Here is an 18,564-nt window from a genome sequence, read left to right on the forward strand (position 1 = left end):
ACTTAAATATATTTAAATGTTTCAAGTAGATGTTTTTCACAGGATTTTTATGAAAGGGCTGTTTATTGCCTGGCTTTGTTTAGAATCAGAATAGAATAGAGCTGGAATTGACCTTAGAGGTCTTCTAGTCCAGCCCCCCATTGTTTCTTGTTCTGCCCTCTTTTGCTTTGGAAAATAAATTGACCCGCTCTTCTTTGTGACAGCCTCTCAAATACTGAAACTCTCATGTCCTCTCCCTAGTCCTTCATTTCTCTAGATTAGCCAAACCCAAATCCTCCACCCGTTCTTCATATGTTTTAGCCTTCAGGCCTTTAATCACCTTAGTGGCTCTTCTTTGCCCTTTACCAAAGCCTCGTTTATCTTTTTACAGGATGCTAACTTACGTTTCCACTAAATTGGAGCAGAACTGGATAGGGAATCGTGAGGCCGCTGCTGCTAATTGCAGCTGAACTGTGAAGAGAGGCCTTTGAAAATCCCAGTAACATCATGGTTTTGTTTCTGCAGGAAGTTTCAAAGCAGCCGATGCTGGGACGATTCTGAAACGCCACTGTGAGAACGAGGAGAAGTGCTTTGAACTGCTGATGAAAGATTCACTGCATTCCTGTGTCCCCGTCTTCCATGGTGTGGTGGAGAGAGATGGCGAGTCCTATTTACAGTTGGATGATCTTCTAGCTAATTTTGAAGGGCCTTGTGTGATGGATTGTAAAATGGGAGTCAGGTGGGAGATCTTAAACAACAGCTTCCCATCTCATTGTGGATAATTTGCTTGATAATTTGGATAATTTGGAAGCTAGATATCCTTAGAGTGCTCATGGAAGGTCAACAGTAGAACTTCACAGCAGATCCCTTTCTATTATACTATCCGAGTTATGGACATTTTGAAAAATAACTATTTTGAAGCAGCACTTGTAATTTAAGCTGCCCTATGGGCTGCTTAGTGGCTCAGTGGCTAAGATGCTGAGCTTGTCGATCAGAAAGGCCAGCAGTTCAGCGGTTCGAATCCCTAGCGCCGCGTAACGGAGTGAGCTCCCATTGTCCCAGATTCTGCCAACCTAGCAGTTCAAAAGCACGTAAAAAATGCAAGTAGAGAAATAAGGGACCACCTTTGGTGGGAAGGTAACAGCATTCCGTGCGCCTTTGGCGTTTAGTCATGCCGGCCACATGACCATGGAGATGTCTTTGGACAGCGCTGGCTCTTCGGCTTTGAAACTGAGATGAGCACCGCCCCCTAGAGCCCCCAGGAATGACTAGCACGCATATGCAGAGGAACCTTTATCTTTACCTTACAGACTGCTTGCTTGTTTCTTTTAGATTTATTGATACGTTTTCAATTTTTCAATTTTGTATTTTTATTGCTAAAAAAAAATGCTGAAACAAGTTTGTAGCCAGATCTTCTGTCCATCCACAAATATTTTCTTTATAAGGAACACCACTTTCTAAACCCTATATCGCTTTCAGAAACTGAACTGCATATAGGACATGTTCATGGAAGTGAGTGGCATTTTCTAGCAAGATTTACTCAATTTGGACACATCCATAGAAAGATTAATAGAAGAATTGATGTTGTTTCACTGGTCAAGCTTCAGCTGAATTATCTCTGAGCTTGATATCAGGTCTCACAATCAAATTATGAATTATTTTTCTGTGCAGGAACATGAATTGATTGTATGAGTATGGTGAAACTAGCGTCAGAACTGATTTGTCACAACTTGCACTTCTATGTTACTAGGGGTAGAGTCAATTTTTTGTTCAACATACAGATTATTTCTTATTTAGATAAGGAACATTATGCACAGATTGTGGCTTTAAAATATACTTGAAGCAGGATTCATTAAATTAAATCTCTAAATATATGTCTATTTTGCATTGTAAAATTTTCATTGTCCCTACAGTAAAAAGTTGCTCAAATTTTAAAAAGTTTCAACCCTAGAAGAAATGTCTACATTGTCATGTTGAAAATATACTGTTGCCTTGTTTCTTCCTGCCATATACATTTTTAACTTAGTTGGTCCAAATATTATGCTCCTATTCAATGAAACGTTGTTTAAAAATGTTGGAAAAAACTATACAATTCTTTGAAATATATTTAAATATTCCTCATCAAATTGTCCCCCCCCCCCTGCCCTCCCCCAATAGTCTTCAAACAAGTTCAGGACCAAAAGTTAATAATGAAAAATTCATTTCTTTTGAAATAGTTCTTTTTAAATAAAACTTTAATGAAAAGAGATTTAGAAGTTAAACAAACTGACTTTTCTTCTTCTTTTTCTTCTAGTTTTATAATTCTAGAGCTGGGTAGTTCCATGTTTGGAAAAAACTGTGGAATTAGTCTTCTTTTCAATGTGTTTTTTGTGGTCTGAGTCTGTCATAAAATGTCACATTCTTCTATTCTGAATGAGATTAGCTAGCTATGCTAAGAGACCAATGCATTCTTTTTAGGATTACTTAACATATACGTACATTTAGAATTTCTCACCCATAAAGATCACAAATCAGTTCACAATCTAGAAAATCCTGAATAAAAAAAGGAAATCAATATAGAACTCTTATACTGTGAAAAGAAAGGGAGAAAAAACCCAAAGCAATAATGATGTTACCTATTTTGGTAATGAAACATCTTCAAGAAAACAACACAATCTTGGAAAGCACATAAAGGACCCCTCGCATAAAATCTTAAATCATTCTGACGCTTTTGATTTAGGGTATCTTCTTGGTCTTGAAGAAAAACTAAAATCCTTTTGGCTATGCCCTTTTTCTTTTACCCATGCTGTATCTGCCCTGATCTTAATCTAAATAATATTGAAAAGAGAACTCTACTTTGTTAAATTCTCTTTGCCTGTAACTGGAATGTTTCATTATATGGGATAGACAGCATGAAATGAAAGCTGACTTTTGTTGTAGTTGCTAGAGTTCAAGAGATGCTCAACTTCCCATTGTTTTTGTAGGACATACTTGGAGGAAGAATTGACTAAAGCACGAGAAAAACCGAAGCTCCGTAAAGATATGTATAAGAAGATGATAGATGTGGACCCTTTGGCACCGACTGCTGAAGAAAACACACAGCATGCGGTGACCAAACCTAGGTACATGCAATGGAGGGAGACGATCAGCTCCAGTGCTAGCCTGGGTTTCAGGATTGAAGGGATAAAGGTAAGAAACCTCCCCTAGCCTTTCCTGTTTGAAGCATTCGTTCTGGTGTACTTTTCAGAAGCTTCCATAGTAATGTGTCATTCATGGCCACACCTGGGTGACAGTACGTGGTCTTAGAAGCTACATAGGACTGAGCCTGATTTGTGATTGGGTGAAAAGTCAGCAGGAAATAGAAAGGTGTACATTTGTACTTGACCGGAAAGCGCCTGTAGCTGATACCAGTGCCCTCAAGGCAGGTATCTTCAGATATATTACACACACACACACACCCTCTTTCTCTCTCACACACATACACACACAAAGATAAACACACACATAAAATGACAGGTTAACAAACCAGCATATTTAGCTGGCTTGGACTACAATTTTTACAGCAACGTGCCATTGGCTATATTGGCTATAAAACAAGGCTGATGAAAATTATATTCTGTACAGTTTACAGAGCATCAGATGAACTAACTGAACTAGGCTTATCGAGAAAAGCAACAGCAACAAAGCAAACATCACCATCGAAAGGGAAGCAAAGGGCATGGATGATACGATTGTTGCTGGCCTGGGAAATAAATAGTCATCTGTGTTAGTAGCCTGAATTAAAAATGTCAACCTTGATACTAATAAATTTCCATATCACACACTATATGTGCTTGACTGCTGCTATCACTCTGGCCCTTACCACATTGGCTCTCATGCTGTCGAATGGATTTAGAAATCGCAAAGATTCTCTCCCTTTGGGCATCTTCCCGGCATCTCAGACTTTGATGTTAGCAAAATCATTTGGAGGGTACTGTCAGATTTTTCTCCCTATTATGAGTTATATGCTGGTATGTAATAGCTAGTGTGCCATCTGGCAATAGGCAGAGATAATTCTTTCACTGTACTCACTGAGTTCATCAGAGTTCTGCTAGATTTCTCTGCCCACGATGTGCCCAGCCGTTGCATAACGTTCTTGTGTCTTGTCAGGCACATGCATTGGGATCTATGCCAGACTCACCCTATTGGAGCAGAGGTTTTTCTTCTGAAGGAGGAGAAGCTATTAAAGGGGAGGGTAGTAGATGCATGCCTGCCATCTACCATAAATTCTACTCAGAAATAATTGTATCAGTATGAATCAGGGATGGGTTCCTGCCAGTTCTAACCTCTTCTATAGAAGATGTTCCACAAATCTACAGTGACGTTTAGAACCGGTTCCAGCTCCCTCCCTCCACCCGTCCGCATATCATCAAGATGAAGAACGAGATGAGGAATTCTGGGAGTTGAAGTCCACAAGTCTTAAAGCTGTCAAGTTTGAACACCCCTGGGTTTTTTTTTTTCTAAAGGGTTAGGGGTGCAAGGGTCTTGTAACTTGACAGCTTTAAGACTTGCATGCTTCAAATGCCAGAGTTTCTGAGCCAACATTTTGGTTGCTAAGCAAGAGTGTTGTTAAGTGAGTTTCACCACATTTTATAAGTTGGCCCACCCAGTCACATGGCTGGCACGCCACTCCCACAAAGCAGGCCACTCCTACAGAAGAGGTTCTAAAAAAATTTGAAACCCACCACTGGTATGAATATATAGAACGTCACATTTCACTGGGCATTCATCTACAGAAAAAGTGAGAATATAAGCAAATGTATGTTCTTTTTTTAAAAAAAAATCTTGCATAGATTTCATAGACAGAAATATGGTTTTAAGCTGCAGTATTCTTTCTATGGGATGTGGTGGCTCAGTGGCTAAGATGCTGAGCTTGTCAATCAAAAGGTCGGCGGTTTGAATCCCTAGCGCCGCGTAATGGAGTGAGCTCCCGTTACATGTCCCAGTTTCTGCCAACCTAGCAGTTCGAAAGCATGTAAAAATGCAAGTAGAAAAATAGAAGCCACTTTGGTGGGAAGGTAACAGCGTTCCGTGCGCTTTCGGCGTCTAGTCATGCCGGCCACATGACCACAGAGACTTCTTCGGACAGCATTGGCTCTTTGGCTTTGAAACGGAGATGTGTACCACCCCCTAGAGTCGGGAACGATTAGCACATATGTGCGAGGGGAACCTTTACCTTTATTCTTTCTATAAATACTAACAGCCATTCCAGTCCCTTTCTAATAAACTGGATGCAGAGGTACACTTAAGGGCAAACTGATTGAAATAAATGGGACTTGAAAAAGTTCAGGCTAAAGGAATTCAACCAATTATTCCAGTGAATCAATCTTTAACCATGACTCTGTAATTACTGACGCAGTACCATTATCACTCTGGATAGCGAGATGGGCGACATATAAATAAAATAAAACAATATTCCAAAATATAACTTGTATCGCAGAAAGATAGTTTTTTTTTTCCTATTTGTCTTACTACATTTCTCTCTTTCCTTTCTTCTTAGGTTCTTAACCCCACTCTTCCCTGTTCCCACTTTTGCAAGAGAGATTAGTCTGAATGTGTGAGTGAGCCAGGGTCTTCCAGGAAGTTTCATGATAGTGTGAATTTGAACTTGGTGTTTGCAGTGCAACAGTTTAACTCCATCTTCTGGGGAACTGAATTGCAGCTAGATCTGTCAGTGTTATGCATTGGGAGGATACCAGATTAGGAAGGACTCTGTATGTCTGTATGGACCTTCAAGTCAATGTTGACTCATGGCAATTGACTGGACAAGTCCCTGAAGTTTTCTTGGCAAGATTTCAAAAGGGGGTTTCCATTGCCTCAATCTTCCTTAGGGCCAATAGAGAATAACTAGCCATGGTCATCCCACTGACTTTGGATCTAAGGTGGGATTAGAACTCACAGTCTTCAGGTTTCTACCCTGGTGCTCTAATTCCTTAACCAAACCGATCCTTTTAGTTGACAGGATTACTAAGCAGTTATGCTATAAGATGTAGATTTTAGTGGATAATATACACAACTAGTTTTGCCATACTAGTGGAGCTACTTGTAGTTGCCTCAAAAGAAGACTTCTCAACCTAGGTATGTCCTGGGTCCAGTGTTTGAGTACATTGTTTGGAATTTCCTCCATTCTTTAGCCTCTTTCCTGGTTTCTTCTTTCCACTGCCTGCAGACTGACTCCTCTCACCTTTTTAATATTTACAGAAGGCTGATGGGACTTGTAATACCAGCTTCAAGACAACAAAGACACAAGAACAAGTTTTCCAGGTTTTTGTGGAATTCATTAAGGGAAACACAACTATATTGGTAAGCTAACCATGGAAGTTTGGGGTGACAGTTTTAATTCTCGATTAGGGCTTGGTTACAAATTGCCCAAACAGGTGCAAGATTTTGTGGATGATTCCTTACAGGGAGCCAGGATGCCATTATTACCATCAAAAAAGAAAAGATCTTAAGTCTCTTTGAATTTTTCTTTTAAATCAGTGTCGTACTGGGGTGGAATGGAGTGGGCTGGTCTGTCCCGGGTGCAGGCAGTAAGAGAGGTGCTGCCAAAGATGAAGAGCAGGTTAGCAGAAGGAGTGCAGTGTAGTTACTTTTGCCAGCGTGGCAATCAGTTGTGTAGTGATGGCGATGGTGGTAATGGTACAGCATTGGCAGAGGAAAAAACAAATATGTGGCTTCAAGCCAGAGCTAAAAAGAAGCTTCTTGCTTGGGAAGAAAGAAAAAACAGAAAATCCAGTTGCCTCTTGAAAAAAGCACCTTTGGGACAACCGTGACCTGGATGACTGAGAATCTCCATAGACATGTGGGCGTTCAAGTCAGTTTTAATTTAACTTTCCCTTCTAGTTGTGCTGGCAGCATTTTTCGGAACTGGCTTGCCACTGCCTCTTTCTTAGAGCTGACAGTGTTTGATCAGCTCAAGGTTACCAAGATGGCTTTATGCCTAACAGGGGACTAGAACTGGACTCTGTCCTATTTGTAACAATGCCTTAACTTCTATACCAAACTGGGTCTTAGTGATGGAGGAAGGGGAAGTTAAATATTATTGTGATAAATAATTAAAACAATATATTTTTGGGTATCAAATATAGTAGATAGAGGAAGTCTATTCAAATTAGATGTTAGCTCTGAATCAAAGAAAATCCAAGCTTTCTTTGATTTGAATTTTGGGTCTGGCTGAATGAAAATGCTTGATCGCCTTGAATTCTTTTACCATCCTCTTCAGCTTTTGATGAACTTTCGTACGTTATATTTCTTGGCTACCTGATCCGCTTTTGTGCAATATATCTACTGTGTTTTCCCAAAAATAATTATTATTTTGAACCCCCTGCCCCCCGAAATAAGCACTTGGCCTTATTTTCAGGGAGGTCTTATTATTTTTGAGGTGCAGGAGGCGGCGAGCGTGGTCACCTCATGGCTGCTGCTGTGTTGCGATATTTTCAGGAGAGGTCTTATTTTAGTGCATGAGCTCAAAAGCCTGATTGGGCTTATTATCCGGGGAGGGCTTATTTTTAGGGAAACAGGGTAGTATTACCTAAAGAGCAGGTGCAGAAGATAAGGCTGTGGAACTGCAAGTTCCCTCTTGTTATATATGAAACTACTTAATCAGATTGTTTATGGAGCAAAGTGTCACCAGTATATTGATTACACTCAGCTTAACGGAGGCCAGCAGGTTCAGCAGTGACACTATTGCATCAAAGGTGGGGAAAAAGAGATGATAGAAACAGAATATAGGGATTGGCAGACATTCTGTTATAGTTTTCAGCCAATTCTAGGATGGGTAGGAAATACCGTATTTTTCGGAGTATAAGATGCATCTTCGAAGTATAAGATAGACCTTTCAAAGTATAAGATGCCCCTTTAAAAGATCATGGAAATGTTGGTGCGCCATACACCAAACACAGCCATTTTTGGCCTCCCAAAGCTCTGCCCCTCGCATCCAGTTTTTGCAAAGAACGGGCCTTTTTTTCACAAAAACAGAGGTGCTTTTGCCTTTCCCCAGCCCCCAGAAGCACTCTGCAGGCTTCAGCAGGGCTGGAGGAAGGCAAAAATGCCCCAGTTTTTGCAAAAAATGACCCATTTTCCATCTGTTTTTCACAAAAACGGGGGCGTTTTTGCCTTCCCCCAACCCTGCTGAAGCCTGCAGAGTACTCCTGGGGACTGGGGAGGACAAAACCTTTTTTTTTCTTACTTACCTCTTCTAAATCTTGCTGCGTCTTATACACCAGTGTGTCTTATAGTCCGAAAAATACGGTACTTCAACCCTGCAGTCTGGAATTAGGTTTCTGCCATATTGTTGATAGACTGTATCTCAGATGGCTCAATAACAGTATACTTTCTGATGGTTTTCCCCACTATTGTGTTAATTTTCCTTTTGCCAATGTGGAAGAAATACTTTTAAGTGATTCACTGCTTCTGTTCTATTTTGGGCAGAAAAAATATTTGAGGCGTCTGCGTGAAATTCGTGGCATCCTTGAGTCTTCTGTCTTCTTTAAGCAACATGAGGTGAGTTGCTCTGATTGCTCTAGTACGTAGTGTTATATTTAATGAAACATGCATATACAGCTAGTCCTCAACTTACAACAGTTCATTTAGTGACCATTCAAAGTTACATCATGAAAAAAAGTGAAACAACCTTTTTTCATACTTGCGACCGTTGCAGCATCCCCATGGTCACATGATCAAAATTCAGATTGTTGGCAACTGTCTCACATTTATGACAGCTGCAGTGTTCCAGGGTCTTGTGATCACATTTTGTGACCTTCTGACAAGCAAAGTCAATGGATAAACCAGATTCCCTTAAAAACCGTGTTACTACCTTTTTAATGCAAATGTGCTAAAATGTACCACGAAGGTCATCCAGTTCCAGGGCCTTTTTCCAATACAAAACCTTCTCTTTCTATGAATCAGCCTGAAACCAAATTGTGATGCAATTCAGAAAAAAAAAGCTGGGAATGGCATGCTGAAACAGTGTATAGCCAAGCCTTGCTGCTTGTTACAAAAGATGTCTGATAAATATGCAAGGAATCCAAATTTGTGGGGCGATTCATGAATCTCTTAATGGCTTTGACTTCAAAAACGGAAATGTGTGCCTGAATAAGCTTGCTTGTATCTAGTATCAAAAACAAAAAATGTGAAAGATCTCTATTGTCTTCAACCCATTGCTTTCAATATTCAACAATATTAGCTATTTAGCTCTGTGTCTATAATATTCAGGTGAAAGATGTTAAGATACCATTAATACTGTATGCTCCTTTTTTCATCTTGAAGTTGAAACTACAGTAAACTAGTGAATATAAAATAATCCCAGTAGATATTGTTTGTGGCAGTTTCATGTATGAATTAAGTGCCTGCTGTACATATATGAATTATGTACCTACTGTACAACAAGCAATATCATCTTAAAAACATCCAGGAAGTGGGCGTTCTCTTTTACAGGGGTTGCCCTCTGCAATGACATCATTCCAGAGATATATATGGATCCCACCCTAATGATGTTCAAGAAATCACTAAAACTTGATTGTTTTCACAGTCTGGAATACATTGGTTGTAGAGTCTCCATTATTTAAGTTTGGCTTTATAGTTAGTTGTATTGTTCCTCTGGTTGGCTATAATGTCTTTTTCTATATCCTGGGTGCAATTTCTTTTGTTTGAATTTGTAAGTTGCTAAGAAGTTGGGCAGCATTGAAAATTGGATCAATCAATCAATCAATCCAACAAAGTCCAGTTATCCGTCGAGATAAGTCTTTGTTGGACAGCAAAACATGTGTGTGTTTTATTAGTCAAAGGAGATTGTAAATGCACACATTTCTTTATAAACTGGTTGTGTGTTGGTTCTAACTATAGTCAACCCTTGATTTATGGCCACAATTCACCCCAAAATTTACCTTGCTAAGCGAGACATTTTTTAAGTGAGTTTTGACCCATTTTACAACCTTTCCTGCCACAGTTGTTAAATGAATCATTGTAGTTGTTAAGTTAGTAACTTGGTTGTTAAGGCAGTCTGGCTTCCCCATTGACTTTGTTTGTCAGAAGGTCACAGAAAGTCATCACATGATCCTGACACAGCAATTGTCATAAATCAGTTGCCAAGCATCCAAATTTTGATCACGTGACCATGGGGATGCTGCAATGGTTGTAAGTGTGAAAAACAGTCCTAAGTCACTTTTTCAGTGCCGTTGTAACTTCGAATGATCACAAAGTGAACTGTTATAACTCAAGGACTACCTGTATATGGAGACTGGAATCACAACCAGCCAGTAATTTACAGGTAACATGTAAAGTTTCAGGAAATTTAATAAATCAGGTTTTGGCCTTCATCTTGTGTCTCTTTCTATTTTCTGTAGGTAATTGGAAGTTCACTGTTATTTGTGCACGATGAAAGTGAACATGCCAATGTGTGGCTCATTGATTTTGGAAAGACCACTTTTCTTCCGGATGGGCAAATCTTGGACCACAGGATTGCTTGGCAAGAAGGGAACCGGGAAGATGGATATTTATTTGGATTGGACAATTTAATTGCTATCTTAGAAAGTATGTTGGAGAGATGAGAAATACTAACCTGAAGTTGCTAACTTTTCTATAATTGCTCCCTCCGAAGCCTTTTAAAATTCTTCCAGGACGTTGGAGACATCCAGGATATGGAAGACTTCAGCAAAAAAGATGTAATTCCTAACCAACCATGAAACCTAAACAGTTCAGAAGCTAATCTTGAATGCACCAAGCAAACATAAGAGTTATGCAAGAAATAGGATGGTTGTGAACATTTGTATGATGACCAGGACATTCGCTTACATGTAAACCAACTAATTCAGTATTGCTGTTTATTGACCTTGGGCTTAGAGTAGAAAAAAAAAAGATATTTATATCAGCGATCTCCTTCAAAGAAGAAATCCTCAAAACCAACAAGCAGGCTTCCCTCCTTTCTCCAGCGTTTACACTGTAAATATTCCTGTGTTCGCATATGTGCAACACATCTTGGAACTTGGTGCAGAATATATAGATTCATAGTTTTTCTTTTTTTTAAAAAGCAAACAAACAAATACTCTAGTTTCTATTCTTGTACAGGAAAAAAAATGAAAATATGCACAGAATGCTGCTGAAGCTTCAGAAACCAAATGGCATCTCATAGACAATACAAGAATTTACTCTTGATCCTATCCTCACTGTCTAACTTTATCTTTTTTTTTTGTTTTGCTTAGCCTTGTTTCCTTTCAATTAGTTTTTTCCCCCCTTCCCATTCCTGCAAAAATATTATGCACTTTGTCATTACAACTAACCCTCCCAAACATTGAATACCAAATTAACCTTTTTTACTTGCTCACATCTAAGTATAGATAGAGTTTTAAATTGCCATATATAAAGAACTCCGGGTATAACTGACATAAAATCAATTTGTGCAAAGGACATGAATAGAGCCATATTTATTCTGTTTCAGAATAATTAGTGAGTAACTGTCTCTGTGTGTTTGACTCTCTCTGGTAGAGATGCTTAAGAATTGTAAAAGGTAAAATGTTGGTTCTCATCTAAAGGGTTTGGTTCCTATCTAATTGCATTAATGATTCTAATTGCTAACATGTTTAAAGAGAGCCTGAGACTGATTTTAAGGCTCCTAAATTTTAACATTCTTGTAATCCAAGAAATTGTAGAGACAAAGAAGAGCCACGTATTTTAAGATATTTAGCTTCAGGGAAATTCAATGACTTTGGTGTGTGTGAATACAGAAGTGACACCTAATCAGTCACTATGTATTTGAATGTTTGTGGTATCCTACTTTAATGATTCAGTTTATGAAGTGAAACAATTATTAATTTACCTAGTTGACACAGATTCCCCCCCCCCCCCCCAATCTAGGGATTAAATCTTCAGCCTTGTCACTCAGTGATAAAACAATTTAATCACCAAGTGACTTCCCCACTTTGTACTTCTGGTTGGATCTCTAGCAGGCTTTTGAAGGTATAAGGGAAAAAGTATCAAGCAGGGTGTTTGTGGGGGGTTTTCGGGTTTTTAATGCTTAGGCTTTGTGTTAAAAATCCACTTGGTACATCAATTAATCTGGTATATTTAATTGATTGTTTGGGTAAAGGCTCAGGAAGTGAATGCAACAAAATAGAAACTTTGCAATATTAATTCTTGGTTCTTGTGATTTGCGGTAGGCTTAAAGTCACACTGATCAAAAATTAAGACGGGCTGATTTTACAGAGTATATTCCCCTGTTTGCTACAGTCTAGCCCAGGGGTTGGCAACTTTAAACACTCAAAGAGCCACCCAGAAGTCCTCTGTTCAATTCTGGAGCCAACCAGAAGTCTGATTCTCCCACCAGAGTCTCCACCTAGCACAGCGTCCTTTTTCCTCTACCTATCTTAACCAAAAGCCCTATCAATTGTTTAGCTGAGCGGAAAACCCGCTGCTTGCCATAGAGTCTCCTCCTGGCATGCTGTGCTTTCCCCCCGCTCCCATCCGGAAGCTCCTCTCAAAATTGTGGCACTGACCGGCAACAGGGAGCCACAGTAGAGGGATGAAATAGCCACATGGCTCCAGAGCCACAGGTTACTGACCACATTGTGCCCTATGCCAGCGATGGCAAACCTTTTTTGGCTCGCATGCCATAAGTGGGAGGAGCGCAGGGGGGTCGTGTGTGGGCGTGCTGCACCCATAATGCAATGCGTGGCCCCCCAGTGCACGTGCCCATTTTTGCATGCTTTTTTTGCCCTCCCCAGGCTCCAGAGGCATTATAGGAGCATGGGGAGGGCGAAAACAGCCTCCCCTGCCCCTCGGGAAGCCCTCCAGAGGCTTCAGGGAGCTTTAGGGAACTTCCAGTTTGCTCGGAGGGTCATTTTAAGCACTCTGAAGGCTTCAGGGACCGTCAAGAGGCTTCCCTGAAGCCTTTGGAGTGCTCAAAATGACCCTCCCAGCAAACCGGAAGTGGGTTCCCGAACTTCCGGTTTGCCCGTAGGGCCGGTTTTTTGCACTCCAGAGGCTTCAGGGAAGCTCATGAAGCCTCTGGAGGGCCTCCGGGGGGGGGCGGGGGGGGGCTCTTTTCCCCCTTCCTAGGCTCCTATAAAGCCTCTGGAGCCTGGGGAGAGTGAAAAATGGCTTTAAAAAGGGGTCAACTCAGCTGGCCAGCCCTGACAAATGGCTCCGCATGCCACCTGTGGCACACGTGCCAAAGGTTCGCCATCACTGGCCTACAGCATGCCAGAAACTGGGCCACGCAAACGAGATACCCCATCTGCGGCATGTAGGCAGCATGCGAAACTCTGCCCCCTCTGGTCTGCGGAAAAACCTCCCTCCACAGAATCGGTCTCTGGACCCCAAGAGGTTGGGGGCCGCTGCTGTCTGCTGAGCATTAATTTAAAAAAAAAATGGCCTCCCATTTGCTTGTCAGTTTCAACAGACTCACAAGTCAATTTTAGCCACACTTTAATTCTTTTATCTCCATGTCTCTCTTGGTCTTTTGGTCATGGATGAGACGATATAAATATTTTGGTATTTCATGGTGCAAAAAAACTAGAAGGCACTAATCTACACTAAAAATCAGATAAATAAAATATACCCTCACTTATTTATAGATAAATTCTTGTTTAATAAATTGAAGCCATCCAGGCCACACAACCATCATTAGGTTGAAGAATTCAAAATTGCTGTTCACAGTTTTTAAACTTTCATAGCAACCCCTGAGTGTAACGTGAGAATCTTAGGAAATAACTAATTTTAAATTAAACTTGTAATTGGCCAGAATTTTTAAAAATGGCTGCTAACTATATTTTTATATATGTAGTTTATTTTTTAAGAAAATAGATCTTATAAAGTTGATATAGGGTTACCTGGATGTAGAATTTTGTATAATAATTAGAGATGAGATTGGAAATTATGATTTGGAACAAAATTATTTATAAATGTACCGTATTTTTCAGAGTATAAGACGCACCAAGATTTTGAAGAGGTAAATTTTTTAAAAAAGTTTTTGCACTCTGCAGACCTCCCAAACCCTCTTCACGCCTCATTTTTTGTAAAAACCGGGGCATGCAGGGAGTTTGAGAGGCCTGCAAAATGCTCCTTGGGAGGAGGCGGGGGGCAAAAACAAGGAAAAAACGGTCAATTTTTTGCGAAAACAGGCCCGTTTCTTTGCCAAAAAAATGGGCATGCATAGCCTTTAGGAGGCTTGTAGAGTGTTCTTGGGGGATAGGAGGGCAAAAACCGGCCAGTTTTTTCGCTCATTTTTGCCCTCCCCAGCTCCCAGGAGCACTTTGCCGGCCTCCCAAACCTCTTGATGTCTACTTTTGTAACAGGGGTGGGGTTTCAGGAGGCCAAAAATGCTGTATTCAGTGTATAAGATGCACCCAGATTTTCACACTCTTTTTTGGGGGAAAAGGTATGTCTGATACTCCAAAAAATACGATATTTCAGCCTAAAAGTTATTTGTTGTTTTTTTAAATGAGAACAACTCATATATTGCTGCTTCTTATACATGTTGAAAAAGAGCTCAGGACACCAGAAAGTTTTATAATAAACTTTGTCTGTGACCTTCCATTCCATTTTCAAAGCATTCCAAGCCCATCCTTTCCCCAAAGCATCTTTCTTCAGTTCCTTCCATCATGCGCCCAATGCTTAACTCTTTTCTTGAGGACGAGGCAGCTGCTCTCCAATTGAAAAGTGAAGAATGAAATAAATGAATAAAATCTGCATTTTAGCTGCCTCTGGAAAAAAGGACAGTCCAGGCTTGCCAAGATCTGAAATGTTGTTTGAAATCCATCCCAGCTGGATTGTATGTCAAGGCTATGTCCAGATGCAGAGATGCTGTAACACTATCATGGAAGTAAAACTTCATAGAACCAGATAGCAAAAGTGGCTTGGGAATAATTTTGTTTTCATTTTCTTTAGAGTAGGGTTTTCCAAATGATGGCTTGTTAGAGGGATATGCAGATGGTATCTTGGTGCACTGTTTAAGATTATGCGTTTCACCATTGTTGGTTAATTCCAAGCCACTGGAAGAAGTCATAAGAGTTTTGGTTGAAAACACCTATGGTCGCTATGATACCAACTCCTAGTAGAGGTTTCAAGGGAAGAGTTTAAAATAGAATCTTGTCAAGTTTTATCTTGAGTGTCATGGTAAATAACACTATAAAGGCAAGCTCCATATATCCACCTCCCCCTGCCCCAAAAATGTTTTAGTTAACCTCCGGTTTTGTTTTCAAGACTTTAGAAATACTTTGGTATTTCTCTGTACTTATGTATGGAGACACTCCTTCTCTCCTCTTGTATACATTTTGCATCTGGCAATCTCTTACCTGCTGTTCAAAGGATCAATGAGTTTTTGTTGCCTTCTGCTATTTTTTTTAATCATTATCCTAAGTTGCCTCTCCATCTAAGATCTGATAACCAATTTTCAGTAGTTTCTGACTAGTTATTGCTCAGGCTACAGCCATATAGTAATACACAAAGGATAGCTTTTGTCATTTCTAATTTCTCTTCTTTGTATTCTGATCTTTCCAAGCTCTCTCTGGTAGGATTGGCCTACCATATTTGACCATAATTATCTTCTTTGGTGCCTTTGAGCTGTTTCATTAAAATGTGGTCTTTAGGGCTATCTAGGAGAAACAGATAGTTCCTAAACAAATCCCGATCAAGGAAATTTTACGAAACACTTTTTTGTTTCCCATCCCCTCTTAAAAGAAACAGCTGCCATAAATTTCAGTGAGGAAAATGACACACTGAAAATTACTTCAAATTCAGTGCCACAAACATCTCTCCGTACACCTTCCAAGAAATATTTTTTTTCTCGACTTCTTTAAAAAGTATACATGCTTTTCACACAGGTTTGTTGTGGGACTCATATGTTGTTGTGATGCATTTACTTAGGAGTTGAAAGGAAAAGTGCAATATAGAGAATGGCAAATAATTTTGTACTTAAAAGAGTTTTACAATCCATTGAGAACTTAGAGTTGTGGGTTTTAAATAGAAAAAGCTGGACCCTCTCCTGCTGAATTCTATGAATCATTCATGATGAGAAATTATGCTTTCAGATAGCCAAGTTGACTTTAACTGCAAATCTAGTTTTATTACTACTAGCATACAAAAACTTTTTTTTCATTTATAGACAATGTTGTGCCAAACACTACAGTATGAAGAATTTGGGTATCCTAACTGTATGGGTTTAAGAACCTGAATAGTCAAAATGTGCTATAACAAATAATTAAAAACATGTTCATTAAATTTTTATATTAGATGTCCTCCTGTTCTTGGTATCATGTCTCTTTCTTTACTGGGGACAGATGAATGTCAAATTAGATAAATAAATGGGTGCACAATAATAGTATTAAAGAAAACAAAGAATTTTGGGGATTTGCAATATTTTCCTCTGACCCATAGTGGAGAAGGAAAGATTTCATTAATTATTAGTGGATACTATTGTATGAGGTTTTTTTTACATGGAAGACTATATTGCCATTGATATAAGTGGTGGGAAGAGGAACTGTAAAAGAAAGTGATACAAACTCCTGAAGTTCTAAAACTCTTATCAGAAGCACAAGAGAGATTCTCTGTTTTGTTTCCTCTTTTTTTCTTATCCTTACAAGGGGAAAAAATATGCATTGAGATCAGCATATTAGTTGGTCTAACCTCCTTTCCCTGATAAGTATATGGGGGTGTTAAAAAGAGTGATGGAAACTGCACATGCTTTACTATTGCTGTACTTTTGGGCTGAGGTTGAGATTTCTCTTTCTTGGAATGAGGTGGGATGGTAACAGCAAATCTGACATATCAGTGTATATCCCCAACAGCCAGAGCCTGGAACAGAAAATTTTTTCCTCCCACCCTTCTGGCATAGTTAAAAATGATATCCTGAAACACCAGGTCAAGCCATAGGGAGGACTAAAGATGTCTCTGATGGAGATATGCAAAATAGGTTGCCTAGGCCAATGCCTGTTAAAGTGAGGTCCTCTGGAGGTCCCCAAGATCTTCTCAAGGGTCCAGAAGGTCAAAATTATATGCCATCTTACGTTGAAAAATAATACAATATTAAACTCCCCTCAAATGCTTGTGAGAAGAAGTAACAGTAGTGAATGTGTCAAGTTTAGTTTTTAAATATAATCCATGCAAACAAAAGCTCTTTAGATGTCCTCCATAATTTTTTAAAAGCGGTACGATGTCATTACAGAAAAAAGCTTGAAGGACTGGTCTAGGCAAAAGGGATTGCAGTGTTTTTCAAGTCCATGATTGGATGACATTCAGAAGCAACTCAGGCATGTGCCTTCCTAATTCGCTGAGGAGGAGGTACAGAACTAGGGGGGGGGGTATACACTTAAATTCCCTACTGGTTCGCAAATATGAGTGCTCACTCGCGCTTACTTCACTCCCATGCGCCACCTCTGCGCATGCACAGATCTGCACATGTGCTTTTGACGAAAAAAGGGCCTAAATGGGATGCCTTTGAGCCGGGCATGGAAGGGCGGTGTTATGTATTATAGTTTTCCCTCTGGTCCATTTCGCTAGGGGGCGCTGTGCTCTTTTTGATTGGTTGCCTGTTTGACAGCTGGCATATATAAAGGATTGTCAAGCAGGCATCAGCTGTTGCCAGTTAGCTGAGACGCGCGAATTGTGAACTTGGCAACCTGTTATGATTAAATTAGCTACTGAAGTCCTGGCTCGCCTCCTTTGTCCACCCGCGTTCTCCCAGCTAGAACATTGGCGACGAAGGTGGGATCCACAGAGGAGGAGCCCAGGCAGAGCTGTTGAAAGGTCACTAAGCTGAGCTAAGTCACAGAGCTGAATTTCCCTCAGGGGAATCACTCGACGAAAGGTCGAGCGAGTCACATTCACTATGAATAGTGCCTCTGATTAGCCAACACAGAGAGAGAAGAATCGCCTCAGAATGGCTTCAATGAACACGTTTTTAATGGAACCACAGAAACTTGGGACTCTTATATTTGCCGATTTGAGTGCTTTTTAGAAACTAACGACTATACCGATTTGTCTGAACAGCGTAAGAAGTCGTGCTTCTTAAATCTATGTGGCACGGAGATGTTTAATTTGGTGGGCACCTTAGTGGCCCCTCACTCCATCCACACTGTGTCCTGGGACGTACTGATGACTAAATTAAAAAATCACTACGCCCCTACCCCGTCTCGCACGACGCGCAGGTATGCGTTTTACAAAAGGTTCCAGTGTGAAGGGGAATTAATTGAATACATGGCTGCGCTACGAGCCACGACTCTCCATTGTAAATTCAAAGATTTCGATGAGGCACTGACAGACCAGATTGTGGTGGTGGGTGGGTTAGAGATCTCTGTATACAACGCCGCCTGCTGGCTAAGCCTGATTTACAGACGGCGCTGGATGAGGCTAGGGCAGTTGAGCTGTCAACTAAATCCACAGAAGAAATCCAAAGATTCTCAAAGCTGCCCTCAGCTGAGAAGCCTACCGAGGTGCATCATGAAGACATCATCAATGATGACAGGGCTGACGGAAACGATGAAGTACATCGCTTGAAGGCGGAGCAAGCCAGAAGTCGGCAAGGTAAGCCTCTACCCCAAACAAATTGCCCTGGGTGCGGAGGTAGGCATGACAGCG

At 40.3% G+C, this 18,564-nt stretch overlaps 1 protein-coding gene across 1 annotated transcript in view; it reads left to right on the forward strand.

The window, feature by feature from the left end:
* ITPKA (inositol-trisphosphate 3-kinase A) overlaps positions 1-12,705 on the forward strand; it is a 58,551-nt gene extending 45,846 nt beyond the window's left edge. The window contains exons 3-7 of the mRNA XM_081935737.1: positions 505-718; positions 2,943-3,147; positions 6,199-6,300; positions 8,428-8,499; positions 10,341-12,705. Of these exons, the coding sequence (XP_081791863.1) occupies positions 505-718; positions 2,943-3,147; positions 6,199-6,300; positions 8,428-8,499; positions 10,341-10,544 (797 nt within the window). The 3' untranslated portion in view covers positions 10,545-12,705. The remainder of the gene's footprint in view (positions 1-504; positions 719-2,942; positions 3,148-6,198; positions 6,301-8,427; positions 8,500-10,340) is intronic.
* The last annotated feature ends 5,859 nt before the right edge of the window (positions 12,706-18,564 follow it).

The sequence above is a fragment of the Natrix helvetica genome (assembly GCF_964273705.1).
Source record: "Natrix helvetica genome assembly, chromosome: 1".
Classification (NCBI taxonomy): Eukaryota; Metazoa; Chordata; class Lepidosauria; order Squamata; family Natricidae; genus Natrix; species Natrix helvetica.